Source organism: Hemicordylus capensis, chromosome 17, assembly GCF_027244095.1.
Source record: "Hemicordylus capensis ecotype Gifberg chromosome 17, rHemCap1.1.pri, whole genome shotgun sequence".
In the NCBI taxonomy this organism is placed as follows: domain Eukaryota; kingdom Metazoa; phylum Chordata; class Lepidosauria; order Squamata; family Cordylidae; genus Hemicordylus; species Hemicordylus capensis.
In genome coordinates, this window is record NC_069673.1 from 14,261,524 (window position 1) to 14,278,406 (window position 16,883).

General features: G+C 51.9%; 2 protein-coding genes across 2 annotated transcripts; one reads left to right on the forward strand and one right to left on the reverse strand.

Annotated features, from left to right (window-relative positions):
• Positions 1–3,275: 3,275 nt before the first annotated feature.
• Positions 3,276–5,357, reverse strand: CDC26 (cell division cycle 26). Its single transcript, XM_053282010.1, has 2 exons — positions 5,155–5,357; positions 3,276–3,697 (listed from the first exon to the last, which is right to left on the reverse strand). The coding sequence occupies exons 1-2, from the start codon at positions 5,233–5,235 to the stop codon at positions 3,527–3,529; spliced, it is 252 nt and encodes an 83-aa protein (XP_053137985.1). The 5' UTR covers positions 5,236–5,357; the 3' UTR covers positions 3,276–3,526.
• Positions 5,356–16,813, forward strand: PRPF4 (pre-mRNA processing factor 4). Its single transcript, XM_053282003.1, has 14 exons — positions 5,356–5,502; positions 6,359–6,536; positions 7,457–7,643; positions 7,759–7,846; positions 8,556–8,635; positions 8,874–8,967; positions 9,771–9,865; positions 10,803–10,861; positions 11,369–11,492; positions 12,852–12,941; positions 13,611–13,733; positions 15,311–15,418; positions 15,509–15,627; positions 16,198–16,813. The coding sequence occupies exons 1-14, from the start codon at positions 5,476–5,478 to the stop codon at positions 16,389–16,391; spliced, it is 1,566 nt and encodes a 521-aa protein (XP_053137978.1). The 5' UTR covers positions 5,356–5,475; the 3' UTR covers positions 16,392–16,813.
• The last annotated feature ends 70 nt before the right edge of the window (positions 16,814–16,883 follow it).

The window sequence follows — 16,883 nt, forward strand, 5'->3', positions numbered from 1 at the left end:
CTCACGGCGGCTAGTCGGCTGCCTCTGGTCTGGGGAGCCCACAAGCGGGGGAGGAAGCCAACGGCCCACCTCCTGCTGTCCGCCCTGAAACACACTGCCTCTGACCAACTTAACTCAGTCTTAAGTTAGCAGCCCCCACCCTCTCCCATGCTGGCGAATTCTGTACACTGATGCTGTACTGGGCTGGTCCTCAGGGTGAGTGGCTTGTCCTAGCTGAGTTCGGGAGCTGTGTGCTCTCCCGTTCTGTGTTCCTGTGTGAGTGCAAAACAAGGAAGCCACTGCAGAAAGCGATGGCTTGCACAGCTCCTGCTGGGTAGGAGGGTGCCATCCTGGCCAGCTGTTTAATGGGGTGGGAGGAAAAGCCTTCCTACCCAGCGGGAGCCTCTCACATGATCACTTCCCCTGCCTCCCGCCTTGCTTTTTGCTCTTGCATGATGGCAAAATGGGGGCACGCCCAGCTCACAAGCCGATTGCTTTTTTTTGAGAACTCGCCTGTGGTGTGAGGAAGTCCTTTTTTTGTGTGTTCACTCATTTGTCATTAGGAGAGCTGGTCTTGTGGTCGCCAGCATGACTTGTCCCCTTAGCTAAGCAGGGTCCACCCTGGTTGCATATGAAAGGGAGACTAGAAGTGTGAGCAGTGCAAGAGATTCCCCTCAGGGGATGGAGCCACTCTGGGAAGAGCATCTAGGTTCCCACTTTTCCCAGTTCCCTCCCTGGCAGCATCTCCAAGATAGGGCGGAGAGAGATTCCTGCCTGCAACCTTGGAGAAGCCGCTGCCAGTCTGTGCAGACAATACTGAGCTAGATAGACCAAGGGTCTGACTCAGTATTGGGCAGCTTCCTATGTCCAGGACTCGCTGCTACCCACATATGATACTGAAGGCCCCTGCAATTAAAAATGGAAATAAAATAGGATGCCCCTTAAACCTGATCCATTAACATGGTGCTATTACGTTGCTCGTTACGATGTAGGAGCAGTTTAAGGCAGCCAACCACGTAGGCCCAGGCGAGCCATTTTAACTGCAGTCTCATTCAGTGTGTCCCAATGTATTTTAAACAAACATCTTTTTGTGGGAACAAATGTCTGTGGCTGAAAGCTGTATACATCCCTTTCCTGCCAAGAAGAGGCCTGGCCATACCTCTGGGACGAACTCAATGGGGTTGTAGGTTTCCTGCGTCCACTTGAATTGTTCCCTACACTTCTACGTTTGTGGTGCTGCCTTGGAAGGTACGTGCAGCGGCCACTAAGCAGTGTTTGTTTGGCTCCAGCTCCTGCTTGTGGCTTCATGCCAGGTGCTGCTGTCGCTCCTTAGTAGAATCCAGGCATCGTTCCTTGCAGTGCTGTGTGATCAGGGAGGCTTCTAGGAAGAAAGGTGGTTCTCTTTCCCAGAAGAGAGCTGGTCTTGTGGTAGCAGGCATGAATGGTCCCCTTTGCTAAGCAGGGTTCAGCCTCGTTTGCATCTGAATGGGAGACTGTAAGTGAGCACTGTAAGATAGTTCCCTTAGGGGATGGGGTTGCTCTGGGAAGAGCACCTGTCTGCTTGCCTACAGGAGGTTCCAAATTCCCTCCCTGGCAGCATCTCCAAGATCGGCTGAGAGAGAGAGATTCCTGCCTGCAACCTTGGAGAAGCCGCTGCCAGTCTGGGTAGACAGTACTGAGCGAGATGGACCAATAGTCTGACTCGGTAAAAGGCCGCTTCCTGTGTTCCCAAACCACATAGATGCAGGCCGGTGAGCAGGCCAGTAACTTTTCTGGGGTGTCACTTAAGGCAACTATAAGCTTATAATTGCCCAGTTTGATGTGTAGCAACCAGCTCTCTCTCCCCCGCTCTCTAGTTCCAGGTGGGTTCCTCGGGTGCTACAGCCAGCTAGCTTTCAAAGTGTGTGCAGCTGTGCCATGTCTGTTCCCGATCTGTCCCCATGCCCAGAAGTTGACAGGTCTTAGCCAAGCCAGCCTTATTCCCTCCCTGTGCAGTCTGAGTTCCCCAAAGTGTACATGAAGCTTCAGACTCTGCTGTTGGCACCATCTAATCTAGGGGTGTTGCTGAACTACAACTCCCATTGTCCCCAGCCACAGTGACCGGGGGTGTTGGGCGGTGTAGTTCAACAACAGCTGGAGGACCAAGTTTGCCCACCCTGGGTACTAGCTGCCATTCACCCTACCTGGAATGGGAACAAAATATCTGTCCTGCACCAAGGTACTCATCTCGTCTCCTGCATGATTTGTGTGCAATTGTGGGAGGGAGACAGTGTTGCCCCCTCCCCTTAGCAGATGGCCAAACTCATTCCACAACCTCCCAGCGGGGTGTGACTGCCGTAGCCCAGTACTCAAGAAACACCAGTGCCTTCTTTGCCTGTTCGCAGACCGTGCAGACCTCCAGCACAATACGCCGTGCGCCGTGTCTATTATTTAAGCCAGTTTGTGGAAACTGCCTGCCAGCTGTTGTCTTATAGATATCCTGATAATCAGTCTGTATGTGAGCCAATAAAGCAGGATGTATCTTACAGAAATGGTGGACGTGTGGAATCTTTACAGGCAGATACATTAATGGGTGCACACACCAACATGTGAGCTGTCTCCAGTCCAACCAGACGCACAATTCCCCTTCATAGAGATGAGCCCACGCGAAGTGCATTGTGCCAACTTCTCAGAAAAGTGGCCCAGCTCTTTTTCTGCGGGAGCGTCTCCAATTCCTTTCTAAAGGCAGTTGAGCTATATTCCATCTTGCGGCAGCTAATTCCATACATTCTGCACCATGTGATGCTTTTCTCCCCTGCAACCAACCAAACGCCTCGGACGCTACCCCAAAGGCAGCGAAATTCCATGTGATTTCAAGGCTCTTCTGCTCCAGCCCCCCTTCCTTGTTCAAAGCGAGATATGTAAAGATTTGTGGATGATTCCATCTGCGGGTGACAAAGGCATTCCTTCTGCGTGACCTAGGGCCACGCAGCCCCCAGCACTACCTGAAAGGGTGCTCAGTTTTGTGTCGGTTGTCTGCCCGCCTCCAAGAGCAGAAGGCGAGGGGGCCTGCCCTCAGCTCCTGCCTGTGGGCTTCTCGGAAGCATCTGGTGGGCCACTGTGAAGCAGGAGGCTGGATGTAGATGGGCCTCCTTGGGCCTGATCCAGCAGGGTTGTTCTTACGTACTGTAGATCGGGGGGCCCCAACCTGTGGCTGAACTACAACTCCCATCATCCTCAGCTACAATTTGTAACCTCTGGAGTAGCAGAGGTCGGGAACTCTGGTCGTAGATGGTTCTTCCCCTACTTTTGTACACTACTTTTATTTTTATTTTATTTTTTTAAAAAAACACATTTATTTAAGACATAGCAGCTAAGGAGATGGCAGGGAAGACATCAAGTGAAATGAGGGTCTCATCTGTCCTTCAGGAAGCAACAGGTGGATTTCTTTCGATACCAAGAGAACACAGGCGCCATCTCCTTGGGCATGTCTAACCCAGCCTGGTCAGAGGACCGCCTGCTTCACCCAAAGCTCACGGGGACGGGCACCCCAGGAGCTCACGCTCTTCTAGAATTCAAAGTTCCCAAACTGAGAGGTGCGGTTGTTGGGTTTGGGCTGGGGCTTGTAGCCAATCCGGTCCTGGATCACCTGTTCCCGGCTCTTGTGGTCGCTGTTCAGTCCCAGGGCTCCGTCGCTGGCTCCGACCACATCCACATCTTCACGCTGCTTCTTCCGACTCTGCAAAAACAACGCAGAAACATGCAGGAATCCCCACAGGGCTCCCTTGCCCATATAGTGGCCGTCTGCACCAGCCCCCAGGGAGTCGAGCCAAACTTGAACCCCACCCACGCCAACCCGACCCCCCAAAAAACGAAGCTCAAAGAGATCCAGAATGCAACCCAGACTTAAGATCTTGAGCCCAACTGGAAGTGCTACAATTGGGAGGGGAAGCGGAAATGAGTCCAGGATGCTGGACTAGATGGGCCTTGGGCCTGAACCAGCAGGGCTGTTCTTATGAGTTCAAAAGAAGTGGCTGCAAAATCAGGCCTCTGGCATGCATCTGAAAACTAGCATCTTTACAGGGTCCTGTTTTCTAATCGGGTTGGATGTAATTTGGTTTGCAAAAAAACTATTAAAAATTCAAAAATGCTGTTTTCATGAAGATTTTTCTGGAGGTGCCGATGGTGTCCGATGGACCTCATGACACAGTGCTCCAGAAGAAGCTGAGCGTGTCACTCTCATATGAACACTAAAAGGTAAGGACAGAGCATCTCTGAGCATGTGTGGAGTGGCTTAAAAGCACTTCCTAAAAAGAAGGGTGCCTCTGGACACATGCAGAACACCCTTCTTCTATTGCAAATAGCACATATGTCTCCAGAGATGTTGCCTCTGAGCAGAAGCAGAGGAAAAGGAGCTGGTTCCATGATAAGAGTGCCTCTGAGCATATGCACAGCAGCATTCCAAAGATTGACTTGAGCTCTGCAATACACAGGAATGCTCCCCCCACCCACTTATGTATCTAGGCATATACAGAATTCCACCCCCCTCCAACAAACACAAAGCACAGTGCTATGGATTTGAAGGCCCAGAGCTTCTGAGCATATGTAGAGTAATTTTCCAAAGAGCCTCCTAGGAGGAAACCAGGTGTCCTTTTACTGCAGAGGGCACACCAGAGAGCCTAATGCACAGTGCCTGCGAGAATCAGCAAAGAAAGAGGTGGAATGTCGGAAGCTGCCATATACAGAGTCAGACCCTTGGTCCATCTAGCTTAGCATTGTCTTCCCAGACTGGTAGCAGCTTCTCCCAGGTTGCAGGCAGGAATCTCTCTCAGCCCTGTCTTGGAGATGCTGCCAGGGAGGGAACTGGGAACCGGGGACCTCATGCATGCATGCAAGTGCTCTTCCACTGAGCTACAGCCCCATCCCCTCAGGGGAACAGCTTTCAGGGCTCGCGCACAATTTAGTCTCCCACTCAAATGCAAACCAGGGCAGACCCTACTTAGCAAAGGGGACAAATCATGCTTGCTACCAGGAGACCAGCTCTCCTTGCGGGAGCAAACATGAAGGACAAAAGCGTGCCTCTGAGCACATGCAAAGCGGCTTTCCACAGGGGAGCCGGGCTGCAAGCACAAAGCGTGCCTCTGAGCACGTGCAAAGCGTCCTTCCCCAGGGCCTGGCAGCGAGCAGCCGGCCTACCTCGAGCTCCTTGCGGGCCCCCTCGAACTCCTCGATGTCGTCCAGCTTCAGCTCCAGGCGGGTGGGCTTGCGCCGCAGCATCTCCGCCGCCGCCGCCGCCTCGCCTTCTCCGCTCCCGGCATGCCCCGCGGCGACGCAGCAGCCTCCTCGCAATGCCGAGGCGCCGCCCACACAGCCCGCACACCACAGAGGGCGGCGGCTAGAGCGGCACTCTCCGGTCAGTCGGGAGCGGAAGCCGGCGCGCTCGCGACCCGGAAGTGTGTCTCGGGAGACGCTTTGAGGGGGGGCTGTGTGGACTCTCAGCGTCGACGGAGCGGCGCGATGGCTTCGGGGATGCGGCCCTCGCCGGTGAGCGAAAAGAGGCCGCTTAGGGACCCGGGGCTGTGCGGTGCGGTGGCTAGAGGGCCGGTCTAGAACTGGAGAGGCCCCGGGCTCGCCTCCCCCCTCAGCCATGATGACGTCACTAGTCCTCAGCTTGGCCTACCTCGCAGGGTGGTTGTGAGGGCAAATTACTATGTGCTGCCTGAGAGGGAGGCATAATAAAGCGGTGTGTGTTTATGTATAAGTGTGTGTGTGTGTGTGTGTATATATATATGTGTGTGTGTACATATATACATACATATACACCCATGCACATGTGCACACACGTATATACGCACACTCCAAAGAGAAGTAAATTGGATAAAGTCAGACACACTGGACAGTTTTGGGATTAGTGCCTACATTGGAATGACTGTATACCACTGCTTCAGCCCTAGGCACATTACTACTACTACTGGGAGTAAGCCTCCATGAACACAGTGGAATGCCCTTCTCAGTAAACATGCATAAGATGTGCCATGAATCTGAGAGCATCCTACTCTCTGACTGCAGAGACTTTCATTTTGAAGCAAGAGGGTAGATACTTGCTCTCCCTGTGCAGAGCAAACACCTGGGAAATTGACATTGGGTGGGGAAACCCCATTCGCTCCTGTGCTTCTGCATCAACGACAACAAATATTTATATACTGTTTTTCAGCAAAAGTTTCCAAAGCAGTTTACACAGAGCAATAATAAATAAATAAGATGGCTCCCCATCCCCAAAGGGCTCACAATCTAAAAAGAAACATAAGATAGACACCAGCAACAGTCACTGGAAGTACTGTGCTGGGGTGGATCGGGCCAGTTCTATAAAGCCAATGCTGAGAGAGTTTTCTCCTTGCAGGGCTTAAAGATGAAGGCTTCGGACGACAGCAATGCACCTCCCGCCAAGAAGGGTCCGATTTTCTACGGAAGCCTGGAAGAGAAGGAGCGTGAGCGTCTCCTCAAAGGGGAGTCAGGAATGTTGGGCAAGGATGCCGTCAAAGCTGCTATTGAGGCTGGCCACATCAACATCACCAGCGGTAAGACGAATGAGATGAAATGGAGGCTTAAGCCAAAGGGGCTACGGAAAAGATGGCTTTTGAGCTGCATTTCAGAAGAAGTGGCACCGTGTATGCTGCTTTCATTTCTAAACCGTGGAGGGCTGCTGCCAGTCAGAGTAGGCAACACTGAGATAAAAGAATCAAAGGTCTGACTGTGTGGAAGGCAGTTTCATTTGAACCTAGTCTGCCAGGTTCTGTGTCAGTTTCTTGCTGTTGAAAGGACTTTTACTGATCAGCTGATTGTTATTGTTTTGTAATGAAGAGGAATGTTTTCACAATGGGATGATGTATTTTGTCTTGATATGTATCATTTGAAAATGTAGCATAGATGTATTTATTTAGCAAGTTTACTGACTGTCTGACTTCCATAGACTCAAGGTGGTTTACATACATTGAAATGACAACAAAAGCAATATTCAGCAAATACATGAAATGTATTTCTTTAACTCAGTGGCAGAGCATCTCCTTTGCATGCAGAAGGTCCCAGGTTCACTCCCTGGCAGAGGGCATGAATTGTCCTTTTTGCTAAGCAGGGTCTACCCTAGTTTGCATTTGGATGGGTGACTATATGTGCATATATCCCATGGGGATGGGGTCTTAGCTCAGTAGAAGAGCATCTGCTTGCATGCAGAAGGTCCCAGGTTCAGTCCCTGGCAGCATCTCCAGAGTGGGCTGGGATAGACTCCTGCCTGAAACCTTGGAGAGCTGCTGCCAGTCAGTGTAAGCAATAATGAGCTAGATGGACTAAGGGTCTGACTCAGTATAAAGCAGCTGCTGGTATTCCTGGCCCTTTCTTCTATCAGGGCAAATGTGCAGGGGGGCAAATTACGGATGAGGTGCATTCGGGGTCCGGACTGGGTTTTAGTTGTTCTAACTTTCTGGCTTTGTTCTGGCCTCAGGGGAAGTGTATGACCTGGAGGAGCATATGAGCGAGCGGCAGGCTGAAGTGCTGGCTGAGTTTGAGCGCAGGAAGCGTGCCCGGCAAATCAACGTCTCCACTGACGACTCGGAAGTCAAGGCCTGCTTACGAGCTCTCGGGGAGCCCATCACGCTTTTCGGTGAGGGGCCTGCTGAAAGGAGAGAGAGGTGAGAGAGAGAGATAGAATGAATGAATGAATGGACATGACTGACACTGTCTTCTGCAGAGAATTGTCTTGATCAGAAGCATAGGCTGTCTAGCTTTCTGCTTGTGTCGTTGTAGGCTCCGGAACATTCTCTCAGTGGTTGGCACAGATGCCTTGAAGAAGACCAAGAAAGATGATGAGAAGTCTAAGAAATCAAAAGAAGAGGTAATTGGTGCCGGGTATTATATAAAGCCACCCATGCAGTGTTGTTGCGGGTGGGTGGGGTGGGGGTTGTTTTGGTGCTTCTCCGTTGGGGTTATGTGGTATGTATCCTGCTGCTGCTACAAATATATGCCGCTTGTCCACAGAAGTTCTCAAAGCGGTTCACATAGAATAAATAAATGGCCCCGTGCCCCCAAAAAGGGCTCCCAAAGAATTAGAAAGCAGAAACTAACAACAGCCCTTGTTGGGATGCTGTGCAGGGGATGGATACGGCCGGTTGCTCTCCCCCTGCTCTGTATAAGAGAATCACCTCTTTAATAGGTGCCTTTTAAAGGCACTTCTGCTCAGTGAGCAGGGGTTTCCTGCAGTGTTCAAACCCTGACATTTATCATTTTGGACCTTAACCACTGTTCTTGCTCATCCACCCATCTTAATGTTCCTTTCCATCAGCTTCCTAGCCCTGAAGCTGGTTCCATAGTCTGTGTGGAGTGTTGTGGGGGTGCTTTGGGGTGCATTGGAGTCCCCTACAAGCCTGGTTCGGTCCCCAAGCTTTATAACTGATACACACCACAGAACCTGGTTGGTTTGTTTGATCATATCTCCTTGTCCATTATAAAAAATGAAGTTGCTATATTCGGCAAATAATAAAATATCAGTTTTAAAAATGAAGTTGTCATATTAACCCATCCCAAAACATTTCTGCTCTCTTTAGTATCAGCAGACGTGGTACCATGAAGGACCAAATACCCTCAAGACAGCCAGACTGTGGATTGCTAACTACTCCCTCCCTCGGTAAGGGGCTGGGGCGAGGAGGCTTGAATGCAAACCTTAATGTGGCTTGAGTCTCTTTCATTGTCCTTGCACGTGCACAAGAGAGAGAAGCTTTAAGGTGATATTGGTAAAACACAAGTTGTACCTGGTCAAAAAAATAGTTGTCAGTAAGCCAGTTGTGAATCTGTCCTTCTAGCCCACAAGGGCTTCGTGGAATGTAGAGAGGGCCTCATGCATCTGTCTTGGTTTTCTGCCCCAGAGCTTTGAAGCGACTGGATGAAGCCCGTTTGCTCAAGGAAGTCCCCGAGGCCACACGGACATCCCAGAAACAGGAGCTGCACAAATCCTTGAGGGTAGGCCTATCTTTGCTTCAGTGAATACGACAAATATATACCGCTTTTCAGCAAAAGTTCCCAAAGTGGTTTCCATAGGTAAAAATAAATGAAATGGCTCCCTGCCCCCAAAGGGCTCTCAGTGTGAAAATTGAACACAGGGTAGATACCGGCAAGAGCCACTGGAGAGATGCTGTGCTGGGGACGGAGAGGGCCAGTTCTTCTCCCCCTGCTCAGTAAAGAGAATCACCACTTTAGAAAGGTGCCTCTTTGCCCAGTTCAAGCACAGGGCTGCCGCAGCCTAGCAGCATCCAAAACATGGAGGAAAGTGAAGCCCTGTGTATCTGCTTCCCTCACCCTCCCCTGGGCCCAGCCAAAGAGTCACTGGTTTGCATAGAGAAGGTCCCTGGTTCAGTCCAGGGAGGGCTGGGAAAGGCCCCTGTCTGAAGGATCCGCTGCCAGCTCTGGGGCAGACACTCTGTAAGGCAGCATGTGTGTTGCTGAAGGGAAGGAATCCTAGGTCTCTGGCCTCTCGCACTCGAAGGAGCTCAGGTCGCAGGCCCGGAAAAGGCCTCTTCCCGCCTGAGCCCTTGAGAAGGGACAGCCAGCCACAGTCGGCAGGCCAGCCATCTAGCTGGTGTAAGGTCACTTCGGACTTCGAAAACGCCACATTCCAACACATCTTGAGTCGCTTCGGGGAGCAGCTCGTGCAGCCCGCTGGCAACGTCTTCCCTCCTTGCTCCTCTCAGGTCTGCCCCCTTTCTGGTATCCCTTCCCTTCTTCCGATGGCAACTCTCTTTTTTCTCTCTCTTTCCCCATTCCAGTCTCTGAATAATTTCTGCAGCCAAATTGGGGACGACCGCCCGATCTCATACTGCCACTTCAGCCCCAACTCCAAGCTCCTGGCTACAGCCTGTTGGTAAGGTTTCACATTCATTTCCGTCGCCTCCCATTTGGGGGGGAAGAAGAGGCCGCAAAGGCAGTCAGAAGGCCACCCTGTCAGATCCTGAATCTGGAAGGCATTTGGGGCAAGAGGCTTAGGAACAGAATTCCCTCTCACAGGGATCCCCAGATTGACTACAACTCCCCGCTTCCCCTGTTGCAATAGCCTTTGCTTAGGGATTATGGGAATTGTAGTCAACAGCATCTGGGCATCCCTGTGAGAGGGAACACTGCTTAGGACTGGCCGGATCCTGATGCTCTTATGGGGTGTCCGACCTTTTAGACTTGAAATCTTGCTGCTGTATGGGGGAATTGGTTTGGTTGGTTCGTTTCTATTTTACCACGTTGGTACTAAACTGATTTTTACTCTGAGTGCTGCCTTTGCAATGCAAAAGAACCTTTCGAGCCAGGCAGTATATAAATTAAATAAAGCTAAATTTAAAAATTTAGAAACATTTCCATCCTTTGCAATGCAAAACAGCAGGATGGAAATGTTTCTAAATTTTTAAATTTAGCTTGATTTAATTTATATACCGCCTGGCTCGAAAGGTTCTAGGCGGTTCACAGAGGAATACCATGAAAACAAAATAAAGCAAACTGTTAAAACAACAACTTAAAACATTCAGAGATTACTAAAAGCCGCGCTAAAAAAAAGTGTGTCTTAAGGGCTCTTTTAAAGGCTGATAAAGATGTTAAGCCACAAATGTCTATAGGGAGCGCATTCCACAGCCCAGGAGCAACTACTGAGAAGGCCCGCTTCCTAGTTGTGGCCAGACAAGCTGGCGGCATCCGGAAACTGACCTCTCTCAAAGACCTTAATGTGCGGTGGGGATCATGCCGAAAAAGGCGCTGCAAATAAGCTGCTGAGTGGACACGGCCCTCTTCCTGATGATTGCCTTCCTTACCTCTCACAGGAGCGGCCTCTGCAAGCTGTGGTCGGTCCCAGACTGCAATCTCATCCACACTTTGCGAGGTACTGTGTCTCTTCCTGCTGCAGAGGTCTGTTTTCCTCTGCCTTCCTCCAAGTGACTGGAATGACTGAAGGCTGAATGGTCTGGTGGGGGCTGTCTGTTCTTAGGCTGGTGTGAAGGAAGCAGAACCTTCATCTTTGGTGGGAGTGTGCGTGGGGAGGAGAGGAGAAGCTGTCCCAGAGGGAGTAGAACTGACTTACTGCAGTTACTTTATTATTAAAAATTATATCCGGCCTTCCTTGCAAAAGGTGGCTGAGAGAAATAAAAGCAAACCCAGCAAAACAAAACATAGCAACAGCAGGCAGAAACCTCCACAACCGAAACTTGCAAACCACCTATCGACTCACCCACTCCCTGCAAATGGAAAACGGCAGCTTTTCTGCATTTGACCCTGGGAAGTGTGATAGTTGAGTCACCTTAGGGATCCCTTCTGGATCTAGAAGCAGGATGACGGAAATCATATGCAGTAAGGAACCACTGCCTACCTTCCTTTCCCTTCCCTTCCCAAGGGCACAACACCAGCGTCGGCGCCATTGTCTTTCACCCCAAGGCAACCATCTCTTTGGACAAGGAGGACGTGAACCTGGCTTCCTGTGCCACCGACGGCTCGGTCAAGCTCTGGAGTCTTGAAAGGTTAGTCTGCGCCTGGGAAGGCCAGAGGGTCCCCTGTGGGCCTTGGCCCTTTTCTTCAGGGGAGGTGACTGTCCCAAGACAGATTACTCACTCCACTGACAGTGTCATGTCAGTCCTTTGAGTCCTCAGAGGAGGCCCTCTCAGTTCTGACCCTGACTGCTCCCCAGAAACAGGGCTTTCAGAGCTCTCGCTTCCTTTTTGCCTTCAGAGAGACAAAAAACCACCCACGCCCTTGTGGTCCACTCACCTGGACTACTTCATGTGTGTAACGTGGGGCTGCTCTTGAAGACCATTCGGAAACGTCGTCTGGTGCCGAATGTGTTTGCCTTAGCACATTACACTCGTGTTGTGTTTCTGGGTGTAGTTTAAGGTGCTAGTGATGATGTGCAAGTGGGCCTTTTTCTGTTGTTGCACCTGCCCCGTGGAACTCACTCCCTCTGGAAATGGGCCTGGCAGCCTCCTTGCTCACTTTTAGAATGGCATTGGCATCTACATGGTACAAGGTGTGAGTGGAGAGGAGAGATCCGGGTGTCAGGCTTTCCTACGCACGCGTGTGCACGCACACACCCCTGGAGTCCCATCCTGGTTCCATTTGCGTTTCTGCACCTCTCCCCTTGCTGGGTTCCAGGGGTCCCTGTGGACACTCAAAACTGGCAAAGGCTGGCTGTGCTCCAAGGGGCCGTGTCTCTCGGGGAATGCTCCAGATTTGTCTGCAGCACATCTGAAGACGTGCGGAGAAGGAGCAGACTCTGTCAGCTAATTGGCCCTTCAGGGAATGGGTTTATTTCTGTCTGATACTGTTGCTGTGGGCAGAAGCTTTTGCTACAGTAAATTGGTCCCTGATCCACTTTTGTGCTCCACACTCCGAGTCTGGCCTGAGTCCTCCCTCTCACAGTGGCCAGAAGGTCTCTCTGCTTGCCAGGTTAGGATCTGCTCGCCACCATGGAACTGAGCTGCAGGACCTCTTTTGCACACCTAGTGGAGGGACCACGAGAGCACATGAGTGACCACCGCCACCCCCACATGGAGCATTAGAGGCAGGACTTCCCAGAGCAGTGTGTGAATTTCAGCCGGCCTTGAAAGCGTGCACCCTTTTTTTATTTGACCAAATACGAAGGCAGTTTGCACAATCCTACTGAGGGGAGAACCAGTGACCTGTCCTAGTCCAGGAGTTGTGTGTGCTCCCATTTTGTGGTTGTGTGTGAGGGAAACAGCAAGGTCAGAGAGGGAGGGAGGGCTTGCCTGGAGGAGAGGAGCTGGGTCAGGCAGCAGTTCCTAACCCATCCCCAGCGAGGGCAATCCAGTCTCTCCAAATGGCTGCCATCCTCAGCAGTCCTCACTGGGGTCTTTCTCTTTCAGCGACGAGCCCGTGGCTGACATCGAGGGGCACACAGTCCGGGTGGCCCGGGTGGCCTGGCATCCTTCCGGAAGGTTCCTGGGCACCACCTGGTAAGGGGTCCCTTCTCCTCCTGCTACCTGGCACCCATTTCGCGAGAAACAGGGAATGAAAAGTAGGGGACAGGCACAGCCAGGGGAGGTCCCACAAAAGGATAAGGAAGGGGAGACCCATGTGAAAATGAAACCCCAGCAATGGAATATTCACTCCCCCAGCACCAGCGATCTGCAGAATGGAGCAGCGCCTGGAGACAGTGTTCCCTGGAACAGGGATTCCGGGATGTGGACTACAACTCCCATAACCCCCAGCCAAAGGCCCTTGCAGCTGGAGATGGCGGGAGTTGCAGCCAACATCGTCTGGGAATCCCCGTGACAGAGAACCCTAGCTGGAGGCAAAGATCCTGGTGCTCTTCTTCCCTGTCTCTGGCCTGCCGGAGGCCAGTACAGAGCGGCTTTTGTGGCCAAGCAGAGGTTTGAACAAGGGTGTCTCGTGTCCTACTACCCAAGACACTCGCCTACCACACCTGGCTGCTCTTCTGAGCTTCTTGGGATGCTAAGTCCTGGCACACCTGAATTAAATCCGAAGGCTCCCCGGTGTCATTTCCACTTGGGCTGGCAGTCCAGACAGATGGCTCAAGCGTCCTTCTGACTGGCTGCTTTGTGTGGAAAAGCCTGCAGGAGCATGGCGAACGCTGCCACCATTTTCCCCTTTTCCTTCTGCAGTTACGACCACTCGTGGCGCTTGTGGGATCTGGAGGCCCAAGAGGAGATTCTGCACCAGGAAGGGCACAGCAAAGGCGTCTACGACATCGCCTTCCACATCGACGGCTCCCTTGCTGGCACTGGGTAACTCTCTCCACACGGCTTAGGCCTTGCGGGAGCGAGCATGAATGGCCCCCTTTGCTAAGCGAGATCTGCCTTTGTTTGCATTTGGAGGGGAGACTATATCTGAGCACTGTAAGAGATTCCATTCAGGGGATGGGGCCGTAGCTCAGCGGCAGAGCATCTGCTTTGCATGCAGAGGGTCCCAGGTTCAACCCCTGGCAGCATCTCCAGGTAGGGCTGGGAAAGATCCCTGCCTGGAACCTTGGAGAGCTGCTGCCAGTCAGTGTAGGCAAAAGTGAGCTAGACGGACCAAGGGCAAGACTCGGTATAGGGTGGCTTCTTGTGCTCCCATGTTCCAACGCCTGTTCCTTCCAGGCTTAACACTCCAGGAGGGCAGGGCTTGGCCTTGTACCCTAGAAGACCCCACCCTAGTTTTTCTCTTCAGCAGCCAAAATATTATATTCCCAAGTATTTGCTTCAGGCTATTGTTTGAGGGCTAAATGGTGAAAGGTTGGACCCATTGCTTTTGCTCAGTCCTTTTGAGTTGGGTGTCTCCTGTTTTGACTTGCTTGCAAAGATGCTAATTAGGAATTAGTTTAACTTGCTAAGCATGGTTTGTTAGAATGGGCAGCCATCTTGGTCCATTAAACCCAAAGCCACAGCAGGGTGATCCTTTCATTGGGACCCGTTAAAATATCAGGAAGTCTTGAGCAAGCTTTCAAGTTCAACAGAACTTGAGGCTGTGGGTGCTGGGCAAAACAATGAAGGCAGAAAGAGGGAGAACAGCGTGCGGGTGAAGTTGCAGCCCCAAATTTTGTGGTTTGTTAAAATCATCAGGTGGAGTTGGAAGAGGTGTGGGTAGGCTTAATTAAAGCTGTTTTATATACTCGGGATGTGCAGAAAAATTGACTGAATCAATTCAAATTTCAATTGATTTTGAATCAATTCGACTCAAAACTGCTTGCACTGAATGGGATTTGTTTGAATCGATCCAAATCCATCTGAACTCAAATTGAATGTGTTCGAATTCGATGTGAATTTGATTCTAATTCACCCAAATTCGAATCGATTTGAATGAATCTCATTCTGTGCAAGCAGTTTTGAGTCAAATCGATTCGGATCCCTACTATATACTTATATGCCACCTTTTGCTAATATAGCTTGAAGATTAAGCTCTGCTGGGCACAGAGTGGATTTCAGGTTGCACTGAGGAGGGCTACCGGGACAAAGGAATATTAATGGCCGTCCCCCCATTTTTGTGAAAATCGAATAATTACTTGGATCTGATCTCAGCATGAAGTGGGACACACTGATCCCTTGCGAGGCAGAGGTCTGGTCTAGGTTCTGCTCGCAGAACTGTAATCTAAGCAAAGGCTTACCTGGTGAGGTGAGGTGAGGCGCAGTGTTGCCAGCGCTGCTGGTGATCTGAGCAGTCCTTCGGAGGACTCTGCCCTGATCCAGCAAGCTCAGGTGGCTGCCAGGAAAGTGGCCAGGAGAGCGCCAGCAGTGGTGAAACGGAAGAGCAGAAAAGGCCAAGAGCAGCTTTAGGTGGAAGCGTGTGTGTGTGTATGTGACACATCTCCCCCATCTTTTCCCAGCGGCCTCGATGCCTTTGGCCGTGTGTGGGACCTGCGCACGGGACGCTGCATCATGTTCCTCGAGGGCCATCTCAAGGAGATCTACGGAATCAACTTCTCTCCAAACGGGTAAGGACCTGCCGCTTCTCCATCCTGGCACCCTCCCTCTGTGCCCGGAATCTGAGCTCCTTCACTCTCTCTCTCCTCTCCCTGTCTTAGGTTCCACATTGCCACTGGCAGCGGAGACAACACCTGTAAAGTGTGGGATCTTCGCCAGAGGAGATGCATCTACACCATCCCTGCCCACCAGAACCTGGTGACAGGGGTAAAATTTGAACGTGAGTCTCTCTCTGACTGGGCTTTGCAGCAGGGACTGAGGCCTTGGGGTTAAATGGGTCCCCCAGTTCCTCCTGCAGGGGGGGGGGGGACATGCTTTGTTCTGCCCACTGTGCCATCAGCACTGCCCATTCTTAAACATTTTCTCTGCCACCATGAGAACTAGAACCTTGCTCCTTTTTCTGAAACCAAAACGTAGTACTCCGTGAGCTCTGGGATGTGGCCCACCTTTCACAAATCTGTGCTTAGATGTGTGGAAGGTCCTTACACCGGGGGTGGGCAGACTTGGCCCTCCAGCTGTTGTTGAGCTTCAACTCACACCAATTTATTGTGCAGCCAGCCACACATTTATTGGGGCTGAGGAAGGTGGGCCAGGTTTGCCCACCCGTGTCTTAGACACACCCATCCCCCAAAATGCCCCACCTTTGCTCAGTCTGTCACCTCCGAGAGCCAGTCATGGGGGCAGGACAGTATATTCTCCAAAAAAAACCCCAAAAACCAGCCACCCACCACCACTTTGGGAGTGCTGTCCTCCCATCTTCTGACCGCTGCTCCTCTCTCCCTCTTTCTAGCCAACCACGGCAACTTCCTGCTCACCGGTGCCTACGACAACACGGCCAAGGTCTGGACGCACCCCGGCTGGTCCCCGCTGAAAACCCTGGCAGGGCACGAGGGCAAAGTGATGGGCCTGGACATCTCCCTGGACGGGCAGCTGATCGCCACCTGCTCCTACGACAGGACCTTCAAGCTCTGGATGGCAGAGTAGGTGGGGCGTTTCTGGCAGCTCCCGTAGCCAAGGAAGACCCTTGGCCTAGCAGCCCAGGCTCTGTGGGTGTCAGTGGCCAGCTTGCCGTGGACCCAGGGCGGGTGCCCAGAGCGGGAGGCCCTCTTCCACACCCCCTGCTCAGGCCAGGCTGCATTTGCAGAACGTTACCCTTGAGAGTTCTTATTTTTGTATTCTCCCACTACTACTCCTCCCCCTCCCCAACGGACTGGGCTGTGGCCAGAGGAGCTTTTTGACAGCCTGCTTGCAGGGGCGAGACTTCCATGGCCCCTCTCATCTGGATCCCAAGCCCAGCCTCCAGCCCCTTTCAGGGTGCCCCCTGGGTCGCTCTGTTGGTCATCGGGGTGGGAGTTCCCTGTTGGACTGAGACGTTGGGGTGCATTAAAACAGGGTCACTGCTGGAACTGCAAAGCCTCTGCTTGTTTGTCCTCCAAGCCTCTTGCCTGGGTTTGCCCGTCTTCCCTGGGGCTGCTG

Excerpts from the sequence above, each read along its gene's own strand:
- CDC26 (XM_053282010.1), bottom strand. The coding sequence starts at position 5,235 with ATGCTGCGGCGCAAGCCCACCCGCCTGGAGCTGAAGCTGGACGACATC. Across the intron at positions 3,698-5,154 it reads GGGCCCGCAAGGAGCTCGAG|AGTCGGAAGAAGCAGCGTGA; the intron begins GTAGGCCGGCTG and ends TTGTTTTTGCAG.
- PRPF4 (XM_053282003.1), top strand. The coding sequence starts at position 5,476 with ATGGCTTCGGGGATGCGGCCCTCGCCG. Across the intron at positions 8,968-9,770 it reads AGCTGCACAAATCCTTGAGG|TCTCTGAATAATTTCTGCAG; the intron begins GTAGGCCTATCT and ends TCCCCATTCCAG. Across the intron at positions 13,734-15,310 it reads GGCTCCCTTGCTGGCACTGG|CGGCCTCGATGCCTTTGGCC; the intron begins GTAACTCTCTCC and ends ATCTTTTCCCAG.